The sequence below is a fragment of the Myotis davidii genome, unplaced genomic scaffold (assembly GCF_000327345.1).
Source record: "Myotis davidii unplaced genomic scaffold, ASM32734v1 scaffold845, whole genome shotgun sequence".
In the NCBI taxonomy this organism is placed as follows: domain Eukaryota; kingdom Metazoa; phylum Chordata; class Mammalia; order Chiroptera; family Vespertilionidae; genus Myotis; species Myotis davidii.
This window is the reverse complement of record NW_006296223.1, coordinates 1,421,853-1,439,032: the sequence shown is the minus strand read 5'-3', so window position 1 is coordinate 1,439,032 and position 17,180 is coordinate 1,421,853. Positions and strand designations below refer to the sequence as shown.

General features: G+C 56.9%; 1 protein-coding gene across 3 annotated transcripts in view; it reads right to left on the bottom strand.

The window, feature by feature from the left end:
* PPP6R2 (protein phosphatase 6 regulatory subunit 2) overlaps nt 1–17,180 on the bottom strand; it is a 45,367-nt gene that overhangs the window by 4,918 nt on the left and 23,269 nt on the right. For all 3 annotated transcript variants that reach the window (XM_015568735.1, XM_006771085.2, XM_006771086.2), the window contains 12 exons: nt 12,765–12,902; nt 11,302–11,367; nt 9,821–9,933; nt 9,408–9,521; nt 9,061–9,187; nt 8,185–8,337; nt 3,739–3,918; nt 3,309–3,373; nt 1,833–1,948; nt 805–890; nt 433–510; nt 86–183 (listed from right to left, as the gene is read on the bottom strand). In XM_015568735.1, the coding sequence (XP_015424221.1) occupies nt 86–183; nt 433–510; nt 805–890; nt 1,833–1,948; nt 3,309–3,373; nt 3,739–3,918; nt 8,185–8,337; nt 9,061–9,187; nt 9,408–9,521; nt 9,821–9,933; nt 11,302–11,367; nt 12,765–12,902 (1,334 nt within the window). The remainder of the gene's footprint in view (nt 1–85; nt 184–432; nt 511–804; nt 891–1,832; nt 1,949–3,308; nt 3,374–3,738; nt 3,919–8,184; nt 8,338–9,060; nt 9,188–9,407; nt 9,522–9,820; nt 9,934–11,301; nt 11,368–12,764; nt 12,903–17,180) is intronic.

Genomic DNA, 17,180 nt, shown 5'->3' with positions numbered 1-17,180 from the left:
GGGGCGGCGGCGGGGGGGGGACGGGGGACGGCACAAATCGGTGCTAGGTGTGCGAGGGAGGCAGCCAGGCACACTCTGGGCTCACTTGACGCTGTCGTCCTGGTCTGCAAACTCCTCGTCATTGAAGCCAAACTGGTCCACGAAAGTGGCCGTCATCTGCTGGACCTGGTACTCGGAGAAGGCCTGGGGGACGGGCACAGCCTCAGACTCCGCTCAGGGTCACACCCAAACAGCCTATTGAACTCGACCTTCACCCGCTGTGTCCCCAAGGGCCCTACCCACGTAAATGGCTTGGGGGGAGGGTCCCCTCATCACAGGCGCGAGGAGCACTGCTCCCCTCGCCATCTCCCTCGGCAGTTTGGTGAGATGCCGTGGGACACCCAGAGGCCTCAGTGCCCCTAGGACTGCGGGGAAGGGCCTGGCCACACGCACCTGCTGAAGGGACAGCTCGTTAGGGAACACGCCCTCCATATCCTCATCCTCACTCGAGGGGTGGAGGTGAGTGCTTACCTGCAACAGCAGAGGGTGGGCATGAGTTGGCAGGAGTGAGCTGGCACCTGGGGCTGGTGCCCAGCCTGCTCCCCACCTGCAGCCCACACTGGGTCTGGGCACAGGCCTCGGAGACCACACTGGGCCTCCTGACACGACAGGGAGGGGACAGAGCGGCCACAGCAGCTCTGCTCGGTGGCTCAGGCCCGCACGTGGATGGCTCAGGCCTGTGGTCAGAGGGTCTGTGTCTGGACACGGAGCAGAGGCTGCAGCACACGCTCGGCCATAGGCGCACAAGCAGACGAGACTCCTCACCAGGTCCACGGCGTTCCTGCGGTTGGTCTCCGTCAGCGTCTCCTCCACGAAGCTCTCCCAGCGCCCACGGCAGTCCGCAGGCAGCCCTGCAAGGGAAGTGCTGCCTGGTCCCGAGAGCCATTGCAGGGTCCCAGGCGGCCTGTTCGGGCACAGGGCCCGACTCGGCGGGTGGCAGAGCCCAAGTCTACTGGGTGCACAAGGGACCCCAAGGGGCCCTGACACAGACACGCCAGCATCGGCTTCTGTAACGAAGCTCTGCACAACCCACATGCCCCACCCATTTTTCTGGCGAAGTCAGAGCCTCCGATTCACGCCCCCGGAAACGGTGAGGGAAGATGACAGCCAAGAGCTTCCCACTTGCCCATCGCCTCGCCTCCCCACCTGGGCCCCCACCCTCATCGTGAGACCGATGGACCAAGAGGCCTGACCCCAGCCTGAGCCCACTGACTGAGAACACCCCCTTCCTGGGCTCACACCTGCCCTGCGACCACAGGCTGCCACGCGGAGACACACCAGCGAGGCCACGCCTGCGGTCTGGCTGACGACCATCTACAGGCTGCTTCCTCAGCAGCACAACTCAACTGAATGCCAGTGCACCCCGTGCCCGCTCTGGGCTCACAGCACCTGCACCACCCCGCCCCCATCACACTCCACCGCCTGGCCATTGCCCAGCCCACCCACCTGGCTGCCTCTTGTATCCTGGGCAAACCCTGTTCAGTCTGCCTGGCACCCTCCTCCCCAGTGAGGCCACATGGGCCCTTCCCGGCTCAGCTGGTGAAGCCTGGAGCTGCAGACTGTGCCAGGACATGAGATGGAAGGGTAAGGCCACAGGAAGCAGCCCAGGGGGCAGGCCGAGGGCAGAGGTGAGGCCTGGCCGGGGAGGGGCTGCCTGGCTCAGAGAACAGCTGGACTGTGTGGTGTGCCCTGAGCGTGAGCAGATGTCTGCCCAACAGAACGGGCGCCGGGGCCCACACCCCGTGAGGGAAGACCCCGTGAGGCACGGCGGCCAGACCCGGGCCAGGGCTCACCTTGGATAACCTCGCTGACGGGGGTCTGCATGGCACCCCTCTCCAGGTTCCGCACCACCGCGTTGGCGATCCGGGTGAGGTGGCCCATGTTCCCGCGCCTCATGCCACCTGCTGCCCTGGAAGTGAAGGGCAGCATGAAGGCAGCTGCCAGGCCTGGGCCTTGCCCACCGCCCCCGGGTCCCTCCTCATGGCCTCGCCTGCGTTGGGAGGTGCTGCTCCCACCCCGTGCAGACCAGAAAACGGGCTCAAAGCCTGCACTCCCCACATACCAGCAGGGCCTGCTCAGCCCCTGCAGCCCTGCGACCCGTCTGGCTGCGCCCCTCCCCTGCACGCAGACACCAGCTGTCCCGGTGCCCAGGCCCTCCCAGCACGGCCCAGGGCCTACTGCCCAAGGAAATGCCCAGTCCAGCAGCAGGAGACGTGGCCGGCTCCAAGGAGACAAGGACGACGCAGGGCCCGAGCGCCTGTTGCGGCCCTGGATCGGCGTCGTTCCCCTCACTGAGCTCAAGGTGTGGGAGTGCTCGCCCTGGCTTCTGTCCACTTTGCCTCCCACGCTGCCACGAACTTCTCCACGCCCACGGCCCAAAGCAGAGCACGTCCTATCCTGGCGTCCCTGACGCTCAGTAGCCTCCCTGTGAGACAGCCACCCGTCTACAACACAGCCCTTGACAGGAGTGGACAGAGCCTGCTGCCAACCACATTCTCTCTCCAAAGAGCCTGATGAACCCAGAGGAGGACACGAGGTGAGCGAGTGAGCACCTGAGCTGGGGAGCCGGGCAGAGGCAGGCCCAGGAGACAGGGAGGGCACTGGCTTCCTGGGGAAGCTCGGACAAGTGGAAGCTGCTGGGCACCTCAGACCCCCAGTGAGAGCCATGGGAGCGCCCAGACCCGCACACGTGCACACAAACACGCCATCTGCGAGCACAGGTGTGGGGAGGGCCTCCCAGGACCAGGGGAAGCCGCCAGCCGTGGCTGCACTGACATTCGGGTTCAGTATGAGCAGGAGGTGAGGGGTAGACACGGGGAGGGAGTACCCCCAGGAGCAGCAGGCAGGGCAGAGGGTGGGTTGCCACACTGGGCCCTGCGGGCCATTCTGGGACCCGGGTGGCCAGGAGTTTCAGGCAGAAGTGACACCATCTGTGTTTCAGAAAGAGCCCAGCTGCTCACACAGAGGCCGCGTGGGACAGGGAGGAAGCAGGAAGTGGCCTGGACACTCTCTTCAGGGTTCAAGGGCTCAATGGTAGAAGTGACTGATGCTGGGATGGAGAAATGGGGGATTCGGGACACACTGTGGGCACAGGACGGGCGAGGGGGGAGGGTGGGCGAGTAAAGGGTGCAGGAGCCCAGCCCAGCCCGGTGACTGCCTGGCTCGTGGCAGCTCAGGCCCCGGCCTCCCTGGCAGCCCAGCAGCGGTTTCTACAGCAGCGGAAGCCCCTTCCGGAAACCACACCTTCCAGGGAGCCCAGGGGTTCTTACTGTGTGTGGTCATTGGCCTCCCAGGCCTCCAGGATCCTCTGGACCAGGCAGCACTTCTGGAATAGCTGGGGGGACAGGCTGATTGGTCAGGTCCGAGGGGCTGCGTGCTCCCCTCCACCCTCTGTGAACCGAGTGGGCTTAGCAGGCAAGCAAGCAGGTGGCCTGGGGGTGAGCATCGTGCGAAGCGCTCCCGGGTGAGTAGGAAAGGAGAGAGATGCGTCTGGTCCAGGATTCATGCATGTGGACTCAAAGGACCCCAAGTCCCAGAATGTTTTCTCATGCCCTTTCTTTGTGATTTCCTCTCTCGTGGTCAAAAGGAGGGCAGCTCACCCAGGTCACGTGAGGATCAGAAAAGAAAACGCGGGGGGAGGGGCCTCAGCCATGTGGCCGGGCTCAGCACACAGCGCCACCAGCGCCTGGCGGGACTCACATGGGTCACCATCGTGCTCTCGGGGTGGCTGGCAGCAGGCAGCGGGCTCTCCGAGTCCCCACTCTCGGGTCCACTGGCTTCAGCCCTGTCCTCCCGGGGGACGTGGGAGAGAATCGCGGCCACGCACAGTTCCACTTGGAGGTGCAGGAAGTTATTCCAGGTGTACTTGAAAAACAGGTCCTGGGACAGGCAGGGAGAGGCCATGGCAGGCGGCAGGCGCGAGGCAGCGCCTGAGAGCCTCCCTGTGAGAAACCTCTGCAGAGCCCGCGCTCTGCTCTCATCTGAACATGCTGACGGCCTTCTTTTTGGCTCCAATCAGAAGCTTAACTCATCTGTAGCCTCTCTATCTGTGTTTTTATTAAAAGGCTGTGTATTTCCTAGTAAGATCCCCATTAGCTACATTCTACAGTCTATTATGTAGGGTTCCTTTTCTTCCTTTAGGACTGTGTCTTGACCCATGAGCCAGTGGAAGTGTGTTAAATTCGCAAACACCCAGAAGGGAAGTCACATGAGGAGGTGCACGTACGGACACTCCCACAGGAACCCCGAGGGGCCCGGCCTGAGCTTTACCAGCTGAAGCCCGGCCTCTTCCAGGCAGGGCGGGGAACAAGCACAGCTGCCCCTGAATCTCTGACCCTGACAGGTGAGGAGGCAAGAGCAAGGGGATAAGGTTCACCTGTCTGCACCCCCTGGCACCTCACACAGAGCAGAGGCCACAGCAGCCTACGTCCTGACTCTGCTGCCTACACAGAGGGCGGGAGGGTGCAGCGGGCAGGGTGGGGGCAGGCAGGGTGGGGGCGGGGCAGGATGGGCACAAAAATCCTCAACAAAATACCAGCAAAATTCAGCAGCACATTAAACAGATTACACACCGTGACTGCGTGGGTTTTATTCCTGGATGCAAGGACGATTCAATGTGTAAATCAATCAATCATGATGGTCAGTGTCTGCTGACCAAAGGACGAAAACCATATAATCATCTCAGCTGATACTGAAAAAGCAATTGACCAAGCTCAACAATTCTTAAAAATGAAAACACTGAATACACTAGGAACAGAAGGAAACCTGCTCAACATGACAAAGGGCCCCAGGACAAGCCCACAGCAAACACATGCTAACTGGTGACAGGCTGCAGGCTTCTCTACGCTCAGGAACGGGGTCTGCAGCCTGCTTCCGCCACTTCTGCTCAGCACCGTGCGAAGTCCTAGCAGAGCAACGAGGAAAGAGAGAGAGGAAAAGTGTCCAAGTTGGAAAGGAAGAAGCTGAATTATCTCTTTTCACAGATGACACGATCTAATATGAAGAAAACTCTACATATTTCACAGAAACTGTTAGACCTGATATACAAGTTCCAAATACAAAACACACAAAAACCAGCTGCATTTCTATACACTAACCAAAAAAAGTTTTAAGAAAATAACTCCATTTACATTAGTATCCACTTAACAGAAAACACTTAGGAATGAACAAACCCAGGAGGTGAGAGCCGTGCTCAGCACCCGGCCGGCTGAGGGGAGCAAAGACGACCCAAGTCCCTGAGGAGGCACCAGGCTCAGGCGGGAAGACGGGTTCTGTGAAGCTGACACCACCACCAAAGCGACCAACAGACTCACTACAGTCTCTTCAAGATTCCACTCAATGGCTTTTTTTTTTTTGTAGAAATAGAAAAACCCATCCTAAGATTCATAGGGAATCACAAGGGATCCCCAAAGGAAAATCTTGACGCCCCAAAAAAGTTGGACTCACACTTCATTTCAAAACTTACTACAAAACGATAGTCATCAGCAGCGTGTAGTCCTGGCGTGAGGACAGACATGGAGACCACGGCAAGAGAGCTGAGAGTCAAGAAATAAACTCTCACGTACATGGCCACTGATTCCCAGCAGGATGCCCAGCAGGCAACGGGGACAAGACAGTCTGCTCCACACGGTGCTGGGGAACTGACACCCACAGGAAGGGGAACGAAGCGGAAGCCTCACCATGTGCTATGTTCACAAACTGATTCACAACGGATCGCAGACCCGACAGCTAAAATTACAGAGACAAACAAGGGGGTCGGCTGCCTGACGGTGGGTTTGGCCATGATTTCTTGGATATGACACCAACAGAGAAACTGAACTTCATTCAAATTAAAAACGTGTGTGTGTGTCAAAGGACACTATAAGCCAGCGGTTTTCCACCTTCCTGATGCCCGGACCCTCCCATACAGCTCCTCATGTGGTGGGGACCCCAACCATGGAATGATTTCCGTTGCTGCTTCATCGCTGTCATGTTGCTGCTGTTATGAACCGTCACGTAAACATCTGATCTGCAGGATGTATTTTCATTGTTCATGACCCACAGGTCCACCTGACTCGACAATGGGCAAAGGGCTTGGACAGCTGTTCAAAGGAAATACACAAACGGCGAATAAGCCACACGAAAAGGTGCTTGGCATCACCAACCATCAGGGAAATGTAGATCAAAGCCACCACGAAACAGACCACTTCAGACCATGACGACGGCCATCTTTACAGAAAAACGAAAACACGTTTGGCGAAGACGTGGGTGTGAGGACCCTCCTACACGCTCGCAGGAAGGAAAGCGCCCAGCCACCGCGGAAAACTGCTGCTTCCTCGGAGCGCTGGCCACAGAACGGCTACGTGACCATCAGCCTCACTTCTGGGCACGTGCTCACCAGAAGGGAAAGCTGGACTCAAACAGGAACCTGCACATCCACGTCGACAGCAGCATCATTCCAAACAGCCAAAGGGGAAAGCAACCCACACATCCATCAACTACAGAATGGACAAGTGTGTCTTCCTCTACAATGGAAGGTGAAGCAGCCATAACGAAGGACATTCTGACACCTGCCGCAGCAGGGATGAATGAACCTTGAAGACAATGTGCTCAGTGAAACAAGCAAGACACAAAAGCCCAAACACGGTGTGATGCCGCGTACATGAGGCCCCACAGCAGCCAAACTCAGAGGCACAAAGTAGGGGGGCGGACAGAGGGGGTGTGGGAGGGCATGGGGATTGACTGCTTAATGGTCAGTGTTTCTGTTTGAAAATAAAAAAGTTCTGCAAATAGACAGTGGAGTCATTATATAAACTGTGAATGTACTTAATGCTACTGAACTAATTGAACCCTTAAAATTATTAAGCTGGTAAATTTTATGTTATGTATTTTTTTACCACAGTAAAAATAAAAAGAGAGTGGAAAAGAGAAAACAATTTTTAAGAGAAGAAAAGGACTAAGTGAAATAAGCCAGTCAGAGAAAGATAAATATCACATGATCTCACTCATTTGTGGAATATAAAGAACAACATAAACTGATGAACAAAAACAGGTCCAGAGACAGAGAAGCATTGACCAGACCGTCAAACCTCAGAGGGAAGGTAGGGGAGGGTGGGGGTGAGGGGGAGAGATCAACCAAAGGACTTGTATGCATGCATATAAGCATAAGCGATGGATGTGGACAACAGGAGGTGAGGGTGAGGGCAGGATTGGGGGGATGAGGGGACATTGGGGGGATGAGAACACATTTGTAATATCTTAATCAATAAAGGGAAATAAATAAATAAAAATGAAGCTTCCCTTCACAGTCAGAGAACAAAGGATGTAGGATTTTTGACAAATAACAGCGAAAATATTTGGGGACAGGGAAAGTATTTGACTGGTTATTGCATGTGCATATTAATCGATCCATAGTTTTCCTATTATGTGATGTAATAAAGGCATACACATCTAGAATTCATGAAAGAAAGGATGGGGGGTAATGTGGGGATAAGGACACATATGTAACAACTTCATCAATAAAAAAAGACATAAAGCTAAAAAGAAAAAAAAAGAGCGAGAGGAAAAGGCAAGTCCCTCATAACCCACTGGGGTTTCCAAATCTGGAAGAGGCTGTAGAGGCCAGTACTCCAGGCCCAGCTCCAAGGCTGGCTCCTTCTGGGAGCAGAGGCCCAAGGGCAAGGCCCCAGAGAAGCCGGGACGGCATCTGCCCTGGTGCCCCTCAGAGCCACGCCCCTCCCCTCAGCACCCACTTCTGCCTGGCCGGCCCCCTCCTCAGACACCCAGGCGTCTTCTAGGCACTGAGTGGAGGCGCCCCCACTGGCTCTGACGGGAAGTGCTGGGTGCCCTGTGGAGAGCGAGCAGCTGCTCCTCTAAGGTGCTCTGTGCTGAAGGGCGAAAACCCAAGTCCTCCAAGAGGCAGGTCTGGAAGGGCGTGACCTCAGTGCCCCTCCCTCAGACAGACAGACACCAGCCTCTGCTCGCAGGGCAATCTCCGCGAGCTGCACTGAGGCCGGCCGGGCTGTCCCACCTTCACTCAGGCTGTGGTCAGCCTGGGCCTGTCTCAGGACCAACCAGAGCTTCCCGAGGACAGGCCCACCCCCAGGGCTGAGGTCCAGATGCCTGCCCACGGCCGCGTGGGGGAGGGAGGAGGCAGTGGCCGCTCACCAGCAGCAAGCCCATGGTGTTGAGCCGGCAGAGCTCCTGGTTGATGCTGGGCGTGTTGGTGTGCAGCAGGGCAGCCATGAGGCGGGCGCCGTGCAGGCGGGCGTTCCCGAGGGGCTCCTCCAGCACGCCGATGGTGGTCAGGATTGCGGCTTTCTGTAAACACAGAGCACCACTCACTGGCCCTGGCAGCCCAGCGTGACCACTGCTCAAGGGCCCGGCTGGGGTCCACGCTGTGGCACAGCTCGGGGAGGCAGGGAGGGGGCCTTCCTCGAGGCAGCACTGCCTGCGAGAGGGAAGGAGGCATCAGAGTGAGTGCGGGGTCTGCACCCAGAGGCTCACCCAGCCACGGGGGGAGCACCCTGGAGTGAGAGATCTGTGCTGAGGCAGGACCAGCGCTCTCAGGGCCACCTGGAAACTCTTAGACTACACGCGGGTCTTCTCTGATCCCGTACATGCAACATCACGTAGCCACCTTTTTGTTAACAGAATGTTCCAGAATCTCTACCTTTGTGAAGCTTACTTTCTGGTGGGGGAGGCAGCCTGGGGGGCGGTGAGAGAGCGAGCCTCCTCAGCGTGACCCCAGCACCCCCTAGAGCTGCTGAGCTGAGCACGGGGCCTCCTCTGGGACCCCTGGCCCTTGGCTCGTGCCCGGACTCAGAGGCCAGGCCGACGGTGAGCGTGGGCTCTCAGAATGCAAGTCATCTGGGGGCTGCAAATGCCACCCCCCCCCAGGCCCCAGTGCAGACAGACATGCAGCAGGGGGTCTGACACGGGCCATGGCATCGGCCTGGTTCTCAAGTCGGGTCAGGGAACAGCAGCACAAGTGTGTCCAGGCGTCCGCATACGCCGTGGGCTTTGCTGTCTGAGGTCCAGTACCTTTGGCGGGTGGAGCAGGAGCTGGTGAAAGTCCTTCAGCCTCGGCTCAATGCCGTGCAGGACGCTGCCACTGACGGGGCACAGCCTCTCCAGTCCCTGAGAAAAGGCGTCCACCAGGCCCTCTGTCCTGTGGATGAGGAAGCAGATGGAGACGGGGACAGCCCAGGCCTCCGTGGCATCTCCCTCCCCTGCCCAACGTCCCCTCATCTCAAGAGGTTTGGTGACTTACAGAGAGGAGGGTGCCTGAGGCCTTGAGAGCACTTTCCCAGGCGATGGCCCATGCTCAGCCGCCTGCCGTGAAGGGTGGCGCCCAGTGCCGGGCGATGCCCTCCCCACGAGGCACTCACCCAGCCCGCCTGGCTTCCAGCAAGGTCAGCAGCACCTGCATCCCACTGACGAGGCAGCTCTCCGTCTGGTCCCCATCAAACATGTTCCTCAGAAGCTGCTCCACGCAGTCCTGCCTGTCACACACGGTCACTGCCTGGAGCAGAGCAGACAGAGCACGCCTCCCTCCCCTGCCTCCCGTGGAGGTGCGCCCCTGCTGGCCTGCACTCGGGGGACCTGCCTGGAGACCTCCCGTGGGAAACAGGCCCCTCAAATTAGCTCTGGGTCCGGGTGAGCATTTCACAGCCAGCTCACAGTCCAAGCCAGAGGGAGTGGCTGTGCCTGCGCTTTACAGGGCCAGCCTGGAGACGCGCTCCCAACTCAGAGACCCCACCCACCGGCACCCGCCAGCACCCCACTAGCCCGCTGCACTCACGACTCCAGCACTGCGAGGAGGGGGTCCGGCTCCAGGGCCTCGGGCAGCTGGCTGCCCTGCTCCCTGCCCAGCCGGACAATGTCACAGAGCGTCTGGGAAGCGTTGGACTGCCTCTGCAAAGACAGGGACATGGCGCTCCGTCAGGGCCGGGACACGTCAGCACCCGCCAGCAGACAGAGCCCGCTGCTTGTCTTCTGGGATCTGGGGACGCCTCTAAACCGGGTCATTCCCGAGGGGTCTGCTCTGCTCCCATCGTCAGGGCCCACGGGACTGTCCAAGTGCCAGGGCTCTCAATGCTCCACTGGCTCGCAGGGACGACTGCCCCTCGGACCCATTGAGCTACACTGCGTAGGTGACCACTTCACTGATACTGCATTTTAAACTAAAAGGAGATTCTGGTACTCAGAAGGGGTCCTGTGAAAATACAGACGACAAAGGACGCGGTGCTTGAGGGAAACGGACCCCGTGGAAATGTAGAACTGCCCAGGGCACTTGCGGACCAAGGGGTTTCCTTGGGGTCATGGACACGGTTAGACATGCAGCCCTGGCCCCTTGTCTGGGCATCAGGACACGTGGCTAAAGGACGGGCTTGCACCATCTTAGGGAGAAACGGAAGCAGCCAGGTTGGCTCTGTGGCCTCGCAGCTGCCTGTGGCCCGTGGACAGGCCCGTCAGCCCCCCACGCTCACGCTCACAGACACCTTGGGGGGATGAGGGACCAAGAGCAGAGTGGTCTGGAAGCAGCTGAGGCTCTCAGAGCTGCTGAGGAAGCACGGGCCTCATCACGTGGAGAAAGGGCCTCTCAGGAAGCACCCCGCCCACTCCCAGTGGTCACCACGGGGAGGGAGCCCACTGCCCCCCCATCCTTCTCCCTGGCAGGGGACCTTCCGGCCAGAACCAGTCACTCCCCTGCAGGGAGCGGAGCACAGCAGAGCCTCGCACTCTGCAGAGAGTCTGCAGGAGCCTCTCCCGCCTGCTCTCCCCGAGGGAAGCCGAGCCACACTGCGGGCTGCCCTGTGGAGAGGCCCCTGAGGCTGAGACTGGCCTGGCCAGTCGCCCTCAAGGACCTGAGTCCTGCGGACAGTCCAGTGACCGAGGCACTGGTGACCCTGGAAGCAAACCCGCCTCCCCCAGTTGAGCCCTGAGTGACCATGGGCAGAGGACCGGCTAGGCTGTGTCCACATCACTGACCCACAGAAACTGATAAAAAATACTTGTTATAAGCAAGTAAGTTTTGGGGCAATTTGTTACTCAAGCATAGAAAACTAACACAGTCCTGTGCGAGCTGCTCTGTACAGTGCGTGTGCATTACTCGTCAGCAAAGACGTCTCTGAGTCAGTGCTCAACAGGAGGACGAGGTGCGCCACGGTCCTCCTGGGAGGAAAGGCTGCCGTGCCCCTTGGACGCAGCAGCAGGCGCTGCCCAAGGGCCCAGTGAGGGGCTCCTGGCAAGGGGGGCTCTGAGGCGCGCACGTGTACTCACATCTTCGTCCTCCCTGGGGTGGATCAACTCCACGAGTCTCTGGATGATCCTCTCTTCATTGAGCCACTGGAAAGGAGAGGAGGCTGTGATGGCTCTGCTCACATCTAGCCACACGGAAACGCCCTTCCGTGCACAGAGCACCACCCACCAGGTTCCGGGGCACAGGCTCTTTGCCCCACACGTGCCCCAAGGCCCAGAGAGAAAAGGCAGTGACCTGACGGTCATAGGGTAGGAAGCACCATCTGTGTCCTAACGGGGTGGACTCAAGCACACGCCAGCTCTGCCTGAGGAGCCCACCTGAGCACCAGCTCTCTCAGTGCTGGCTCAGAGCAGCTGCTGCTTTTTTTTTATCCTCATCCAAGGATATGTCTTTATTTTTATTTTTAGGAGAGCAAGGAAGAAACAGGGAGAGAGAGAAACATTGATTGATTGCCTCCCGTACATGCCCCGACGGAGGATGGAACCCACAACCTGGGTAGGAACCTGACCCGGGATGGAGCCCAGGACCCTTGGGTGTGCGGGAAGACGCGCCCGGCCAGGGCTCAGCCTCCACTCCTACAGCGCCGGGGCCTTTCCAAGATCAGGACCACCAGGATGAGGCCACAGGAGCCCCACCAGGGCTGACGTGCTGGACACTCGGGGGTTCAAAGGCAAGGTGGCCGGGCAGCCTGGGTCATGCCCAGATCCCCCCACACCTCCTCACCCAGACGGTGAGGGCAGAGCAGCCTTCCCTCCAGCTTGAAGAGCAGATGTGATGCTGCGCCTGCTGGGGGCGTGGGCTGTGACTGGTCTAAGTGGGAGGCTCACCGAGGGACGGACCATTAGCCTAGGACTGAGCCCTGCCACTTTGATGAGCACTGCCACCCGATTCCAGGGGCTGGGAAGTGGGCAAGGAGGACCAATGGTTTAGTCTACTTTAAACTGCACGGCAACCAAACCCCACCAAGCACCAGGGACAGGCTGCCAGGACTGACCTCCTGCCTCTCTGGGATGGAAGCCCTCCCTGCCCCCCTTTCTGGGAGGCCGTAAGCACCATCAGGACAGACCGGGCACACATCGTAGGACAAGCAACAGGCCTCGTGGTCTCTGCCCTTTCCCTGCATGGAGTCCCGTCCGCTCTGCCTTCCTCAAGTCTGCAGGGCACAGAGCTGCCTGGAGCTCCTGCCTGAGGCCATGGAGCGGGGCAGGGCATGAGGAAAGCAGGGGCAGCAGAGTGCGGGGAGAAGGAACGCTCTGCTTTTGCTTCTGAATGGACTGAGAAAGGACAATGGAAAAGGTGCAGAGTCCAGCCCAACCCTGACAAGAGCCCGATGGCCCCAGAGGGAGGCACCGAGCGGCGAGGGAAGCGGGGAGTGCCCGGCACGCCGGTGCGGAGCCCCTGCACTCGGTCCAGCCTGCTGTGCAGGCTGTGACCACCATGGAGAATCTGCAAACACACCAGAGAGTGGGGCCCACACACTCACCCGCAGGACTTCCTGCCGGAGCCCAGCAGGCTCCACGCAGCTGACCAGGCGAAGCAGCAGGTCCATGAGGGCCGAGGTGCCCATGTGCTTCAGGACCAGGCTGATGAACGTGTCCTTCCTCTTCAGGAACACAATCACCTGAAGCCAAACACCTGGTAAGCCAGCGGGCCAGCCCCGCACCATGAGATGCCGCTGGAGGGAGATCACTCATGAGAAAGGTGACTTTCCCATCGTGCCAAGCAGAAACCTGGGAAGACCTAAAAAGCTGTGAGAAAGCCTCTGCAAGGACAGCAGAGACCTGAACACAGGAAGTCCGCCCTACAGGCGGGGGGGGGGGGGGGGGGGGGCGGACAACAGGTATGCATGCAGGTGAGCCTCCATGGGAACATGACACCAATGCCCGCGTGAGACCACACACAACCTGTGCACAGCAGCCACTCGGGACCCGCTGGATCAAGTTTCTTCAACAGAATGCGCAGCGTGGACAGAGCTGCCAGGACGCCGACCTGGAGAGCACAGAGCACTCGAGCTGGCCAGTCACCGCAGGCCCGTGAGTGGGGGAAGGGAGCCAGGACCAAGGCTTCAGAAAGGAAGAGGCAGGGATGTGCGCTGGCTGGTGTCCACGTCAACAAGATGAGAACAGCTAAGGATGAAGCATGAAACCACCGGGGGAGAGGGGCGGAGCAGCCAGCACCTGGGTGGGCTGCTCAGAGGGGGCTGCAGGTGAGCGAGCAGGTGAAGGAGGCAGTCTGGGCAGGGTCCCCCTTAGCTGTGTGTCTGCAGGTCACTGTGCTGGGCAGACCCAGGGCTCCACTGGGAACAATGGGACTCAGAGAAGAAGCCCCCGCTGGGGGAGGTCAGCCACACTCTGAGCTGGAGGAAGGGGAGGAAGAGGAGGAACAGAGGAGAAAGAGGGAGAGGGGGGCACGGGACAAAGAGGAGAGGAAGAGGTGGGAGGAGGGCTCTTTGAAACGATTAAGCTCCTAGAGAAAGATTATTGGGAATGATACCAGGGACATCACTACCGAGATTCAGAAATCAGCCGAGATAAACAGACTGGGTGTGCATAAGCCATAGCACACTACTCTGCAATAAAAAGGAGCACACACTGTACTAGTGAAACACACACCTTGGAGGACGCTACAGGGAATTATGCTGAAAAAGAAAAAAAGCGAATTCCCAAAGGCTATGTATTATATGATTTAATTGAACGTTTTGAAATAACACAATTTTAGAAATAGAAACTGATTACTGGTTGCCAGGGGTTGGGGATGAGTGACGGGGTACGGGCATGAGAAAGGTGGGAGCAGTTAAAGGGGCCACACCAAGGACCCTGGTGGTTTTGGAACTGTTCGGTACTTGACTGTGATGGTGGAAACACAACCCTACACAGGTAATAAAATGCATAGAACTTGTTTTTTTTAATCCTCACCCCTGGATATGTTTTTATTAATACTGGGAGGAAGAACGAGAGAGAGAGAGAGAGAGAGAGAGAGAGAAACATCAATGTGAGAAATATCGCTCAATTGCCTCCCGTATGCACCCCGACTGGGGATCAAACCAATTAAAAAATGAGCAGAGGACTTGAACACACACTTCTCCCAAGAAGACATACAAATAGCCAACAGATATATGAAAAGATGCTCAAGTTCACTAGCTGTTAGGGAAACGCAAAAGAAACCTACAATGAGATACACCTGTTAGAATGACTTTTCTCAACAGGACAATAACAACAAGTGTTGGAGAGGTTGTGAAGAAAATGGAACTCTTTTGGGTGGAATGTAAATTGGTGCAGCAACTATGGAGGTTCCTAAAAAAATTAAGAACAGAATTACCGCCCTGGCTGGTGTTGCTCACTGGTTAGAGTGTCGGCCCTCACATCAAAGGATTGCCGGCTTGATTCCCAGTCAGGGACACATACCTGGGCTGCAGGTTCGCCCCCAGCCCCAAGTCAAGGCATGTGCGGGAGGTGGTGTCTCTCTCACATTAATGCTTTTTTTCTCTCTCTCTCTCCTTCCCTCCCTCCCTCTCTGAAAAGCAATGGAAAAAATATCCTCAGGTGAGGATTTAAAAAATAATTGAAATAAAAAAGAACAGAGTTACCATATGACCCAGCAATCCCTCTTCTGGGTATCTACCTGAAAAACTTGAAAACATTTCTTCACAAAGAGATATGTAGCCCTTTGTTCATGACAGCATTATTCACAGTGCCCAAGACATGGAAACAGAAGTGTCCTTCGATAGAGGACTGGATAAAGAGGCTGTGGCACATATACGATGGAGTATTACTCAGCCATAAGAAAAGATGAAATACTACCATTTGCAACATGAATGGACCTTCAGAATATTGTGCTAAGCGAAACCAGTCAGTAAAAGCTAAGAACCATATGACTTCTCTCATGATGTGGGATGTAGAGCAAACTCAGAAACACAGACAACAGTATGGTGGTCATCAGAGGGAAGGGGTAGGGGTGTAAAGGTGATGGAAGATGATCTGAGTTTGGGTGCTGGGCACATAATGTGAAAAAATGTTAAATTATAAATCAACAGTGGTTACCTCTGCAGTGTTACATAAGACTGTTTTCTGTATTTCTGTCTTATTTGAATTTCATATAAATGTGTTACCTCTGTCAGTAGAAAAAATATTTTTTAAGAGTGCAGTCCATACTATTGGTAAGGGAAGAAGACAGAAGTGTTATAAGCAGCAGGAAACTTCAGACAGTGTCTGGAAGGTGAACACACGTGTGCAGGCGCTGGGCTGGAAGGTGGGCAGGACGTCTGTGAACCCAGGCCTGCCCTCCATGCCAGCACCAGCCCCACCAGCAGCACCGCTCCTCCTGGGACAGAGACTCACTGCTGCACCCCCGAGTCTTCACTCATCCTCTGCCAGTTTCCAAAAAGCACCTGAGGTGAGACAGTCCCCTGAGGTCCCCTGCAAATCTCCGATTTACAACCCCATGGAGGGGAGTCCACTGAAGACTCCACACGCCACAGGGTCTCCTCCCGCCACCTGCTCTGCCGGGGCTGCTCCGCTCAGAGCTCCAGGCAGACCCAGAGTACGGGTCTGTTCCCTGCCTCGCACGTGATGACACCAAGCAGTCATGGCGAGCAGCTGTGGGGTGTGAGCGTGGGGAATGCTCAGCAGTCTTGTCCCTCCTGAAGCTGTATTCAAAACGACCTTATATTTCAGAGATGTATTTATAGGAATGAAATGTCCTGAAACAGGCCTCGGGGATGCTGGGCACGGCCCAGGGTAAGAGAAAGCCTGCTCTGCAGCTGTGCCGCCGGTCAAGGCTCTCGTCTGCTCGGTCTGCGGAGGGAGGCACTGAAGCAGGTGTCTGCTAGATGTGAGACAAGCAACACGGACTCCAGGAGACACGCTCCGCTGGGTGAAAAGGAGTCACTCACTATTTCACAGAAGCTGATTACCAGAAGATTTTTTAATTTGCTTTAAAACAGTAAGTGCCCTAGACATAGTCACTGGCCAACACAGATGGAGCCACATGCCTTCAAAGACGGACAGCTGACTGAAACCAAGATGGCGGCATAGGTAAACACCAGAAATTGCTGCCTCACACAACCACTTCAAAAATACAACTAAAAGACAAAACAGACATCACCCAGAACCACAGGAAGGCTGGCTGAGTGGAAATTCTACAACTAGAAAGAAAGAGAAAAGCACACTGAGACTCAGAGGAGGTGCGGAAGTAAAGTGCAGAGGTGCGGAGGTGCACACAGAAAGGGCTGGCAACTGAGGATGCGGTTGTCTTTTTCAATGGGGGGGGCGGGGAGAGACACAAGCTCCCGACTGCTCTGAACGCCAGTTCTGGGCGAGTCTCTGGGGACCCAGACTCATGTGGGGTGAAACTGGACTGTCTGGCATCGGTCAGAACTCGAGAGCGGCTTTCTCTCAGAGGCGCTTGCAGCGATTACCAGGACACTGAGACACGGGGCCTCTTAGGGTAGGACTGAGGAGCAGCCATAGCTGTTTGCTCCGCCCTGTTGATTCCCTGAGACCCCGCCCTACCCAAGCTGTGCCCAGAGGCTTTTGCATATGAATGCCCTGGCCCTTTGCAATCTGAAAATTACCTAACAAACTGCAGCTGAGTCAGAGAGACCCAGAACATCCAAAAAGAAGGCCCAAGGCCCCACAGCAGCTTGCATTGCTTCACAGCTGGACCTCATCTGGGCACCTCCAAAACCCAAACAAGGAAAGGGAATCTGCAGATCTCTTTGTACCTCCTGCTGGGTAGCCTCAGGCAGAAGCTAAATTAGAACCTCCTTAGATCCAAGAGCCAGTGTACCCAGTGGACACAGTGGGACCATCCAGATTACAACTCCTCAGATCCATAAGGGACACACTCAGGGGGCAGACTCAGTGAGCACCAAAGCCCCACTGAAGCAAGTCTTGCGCCA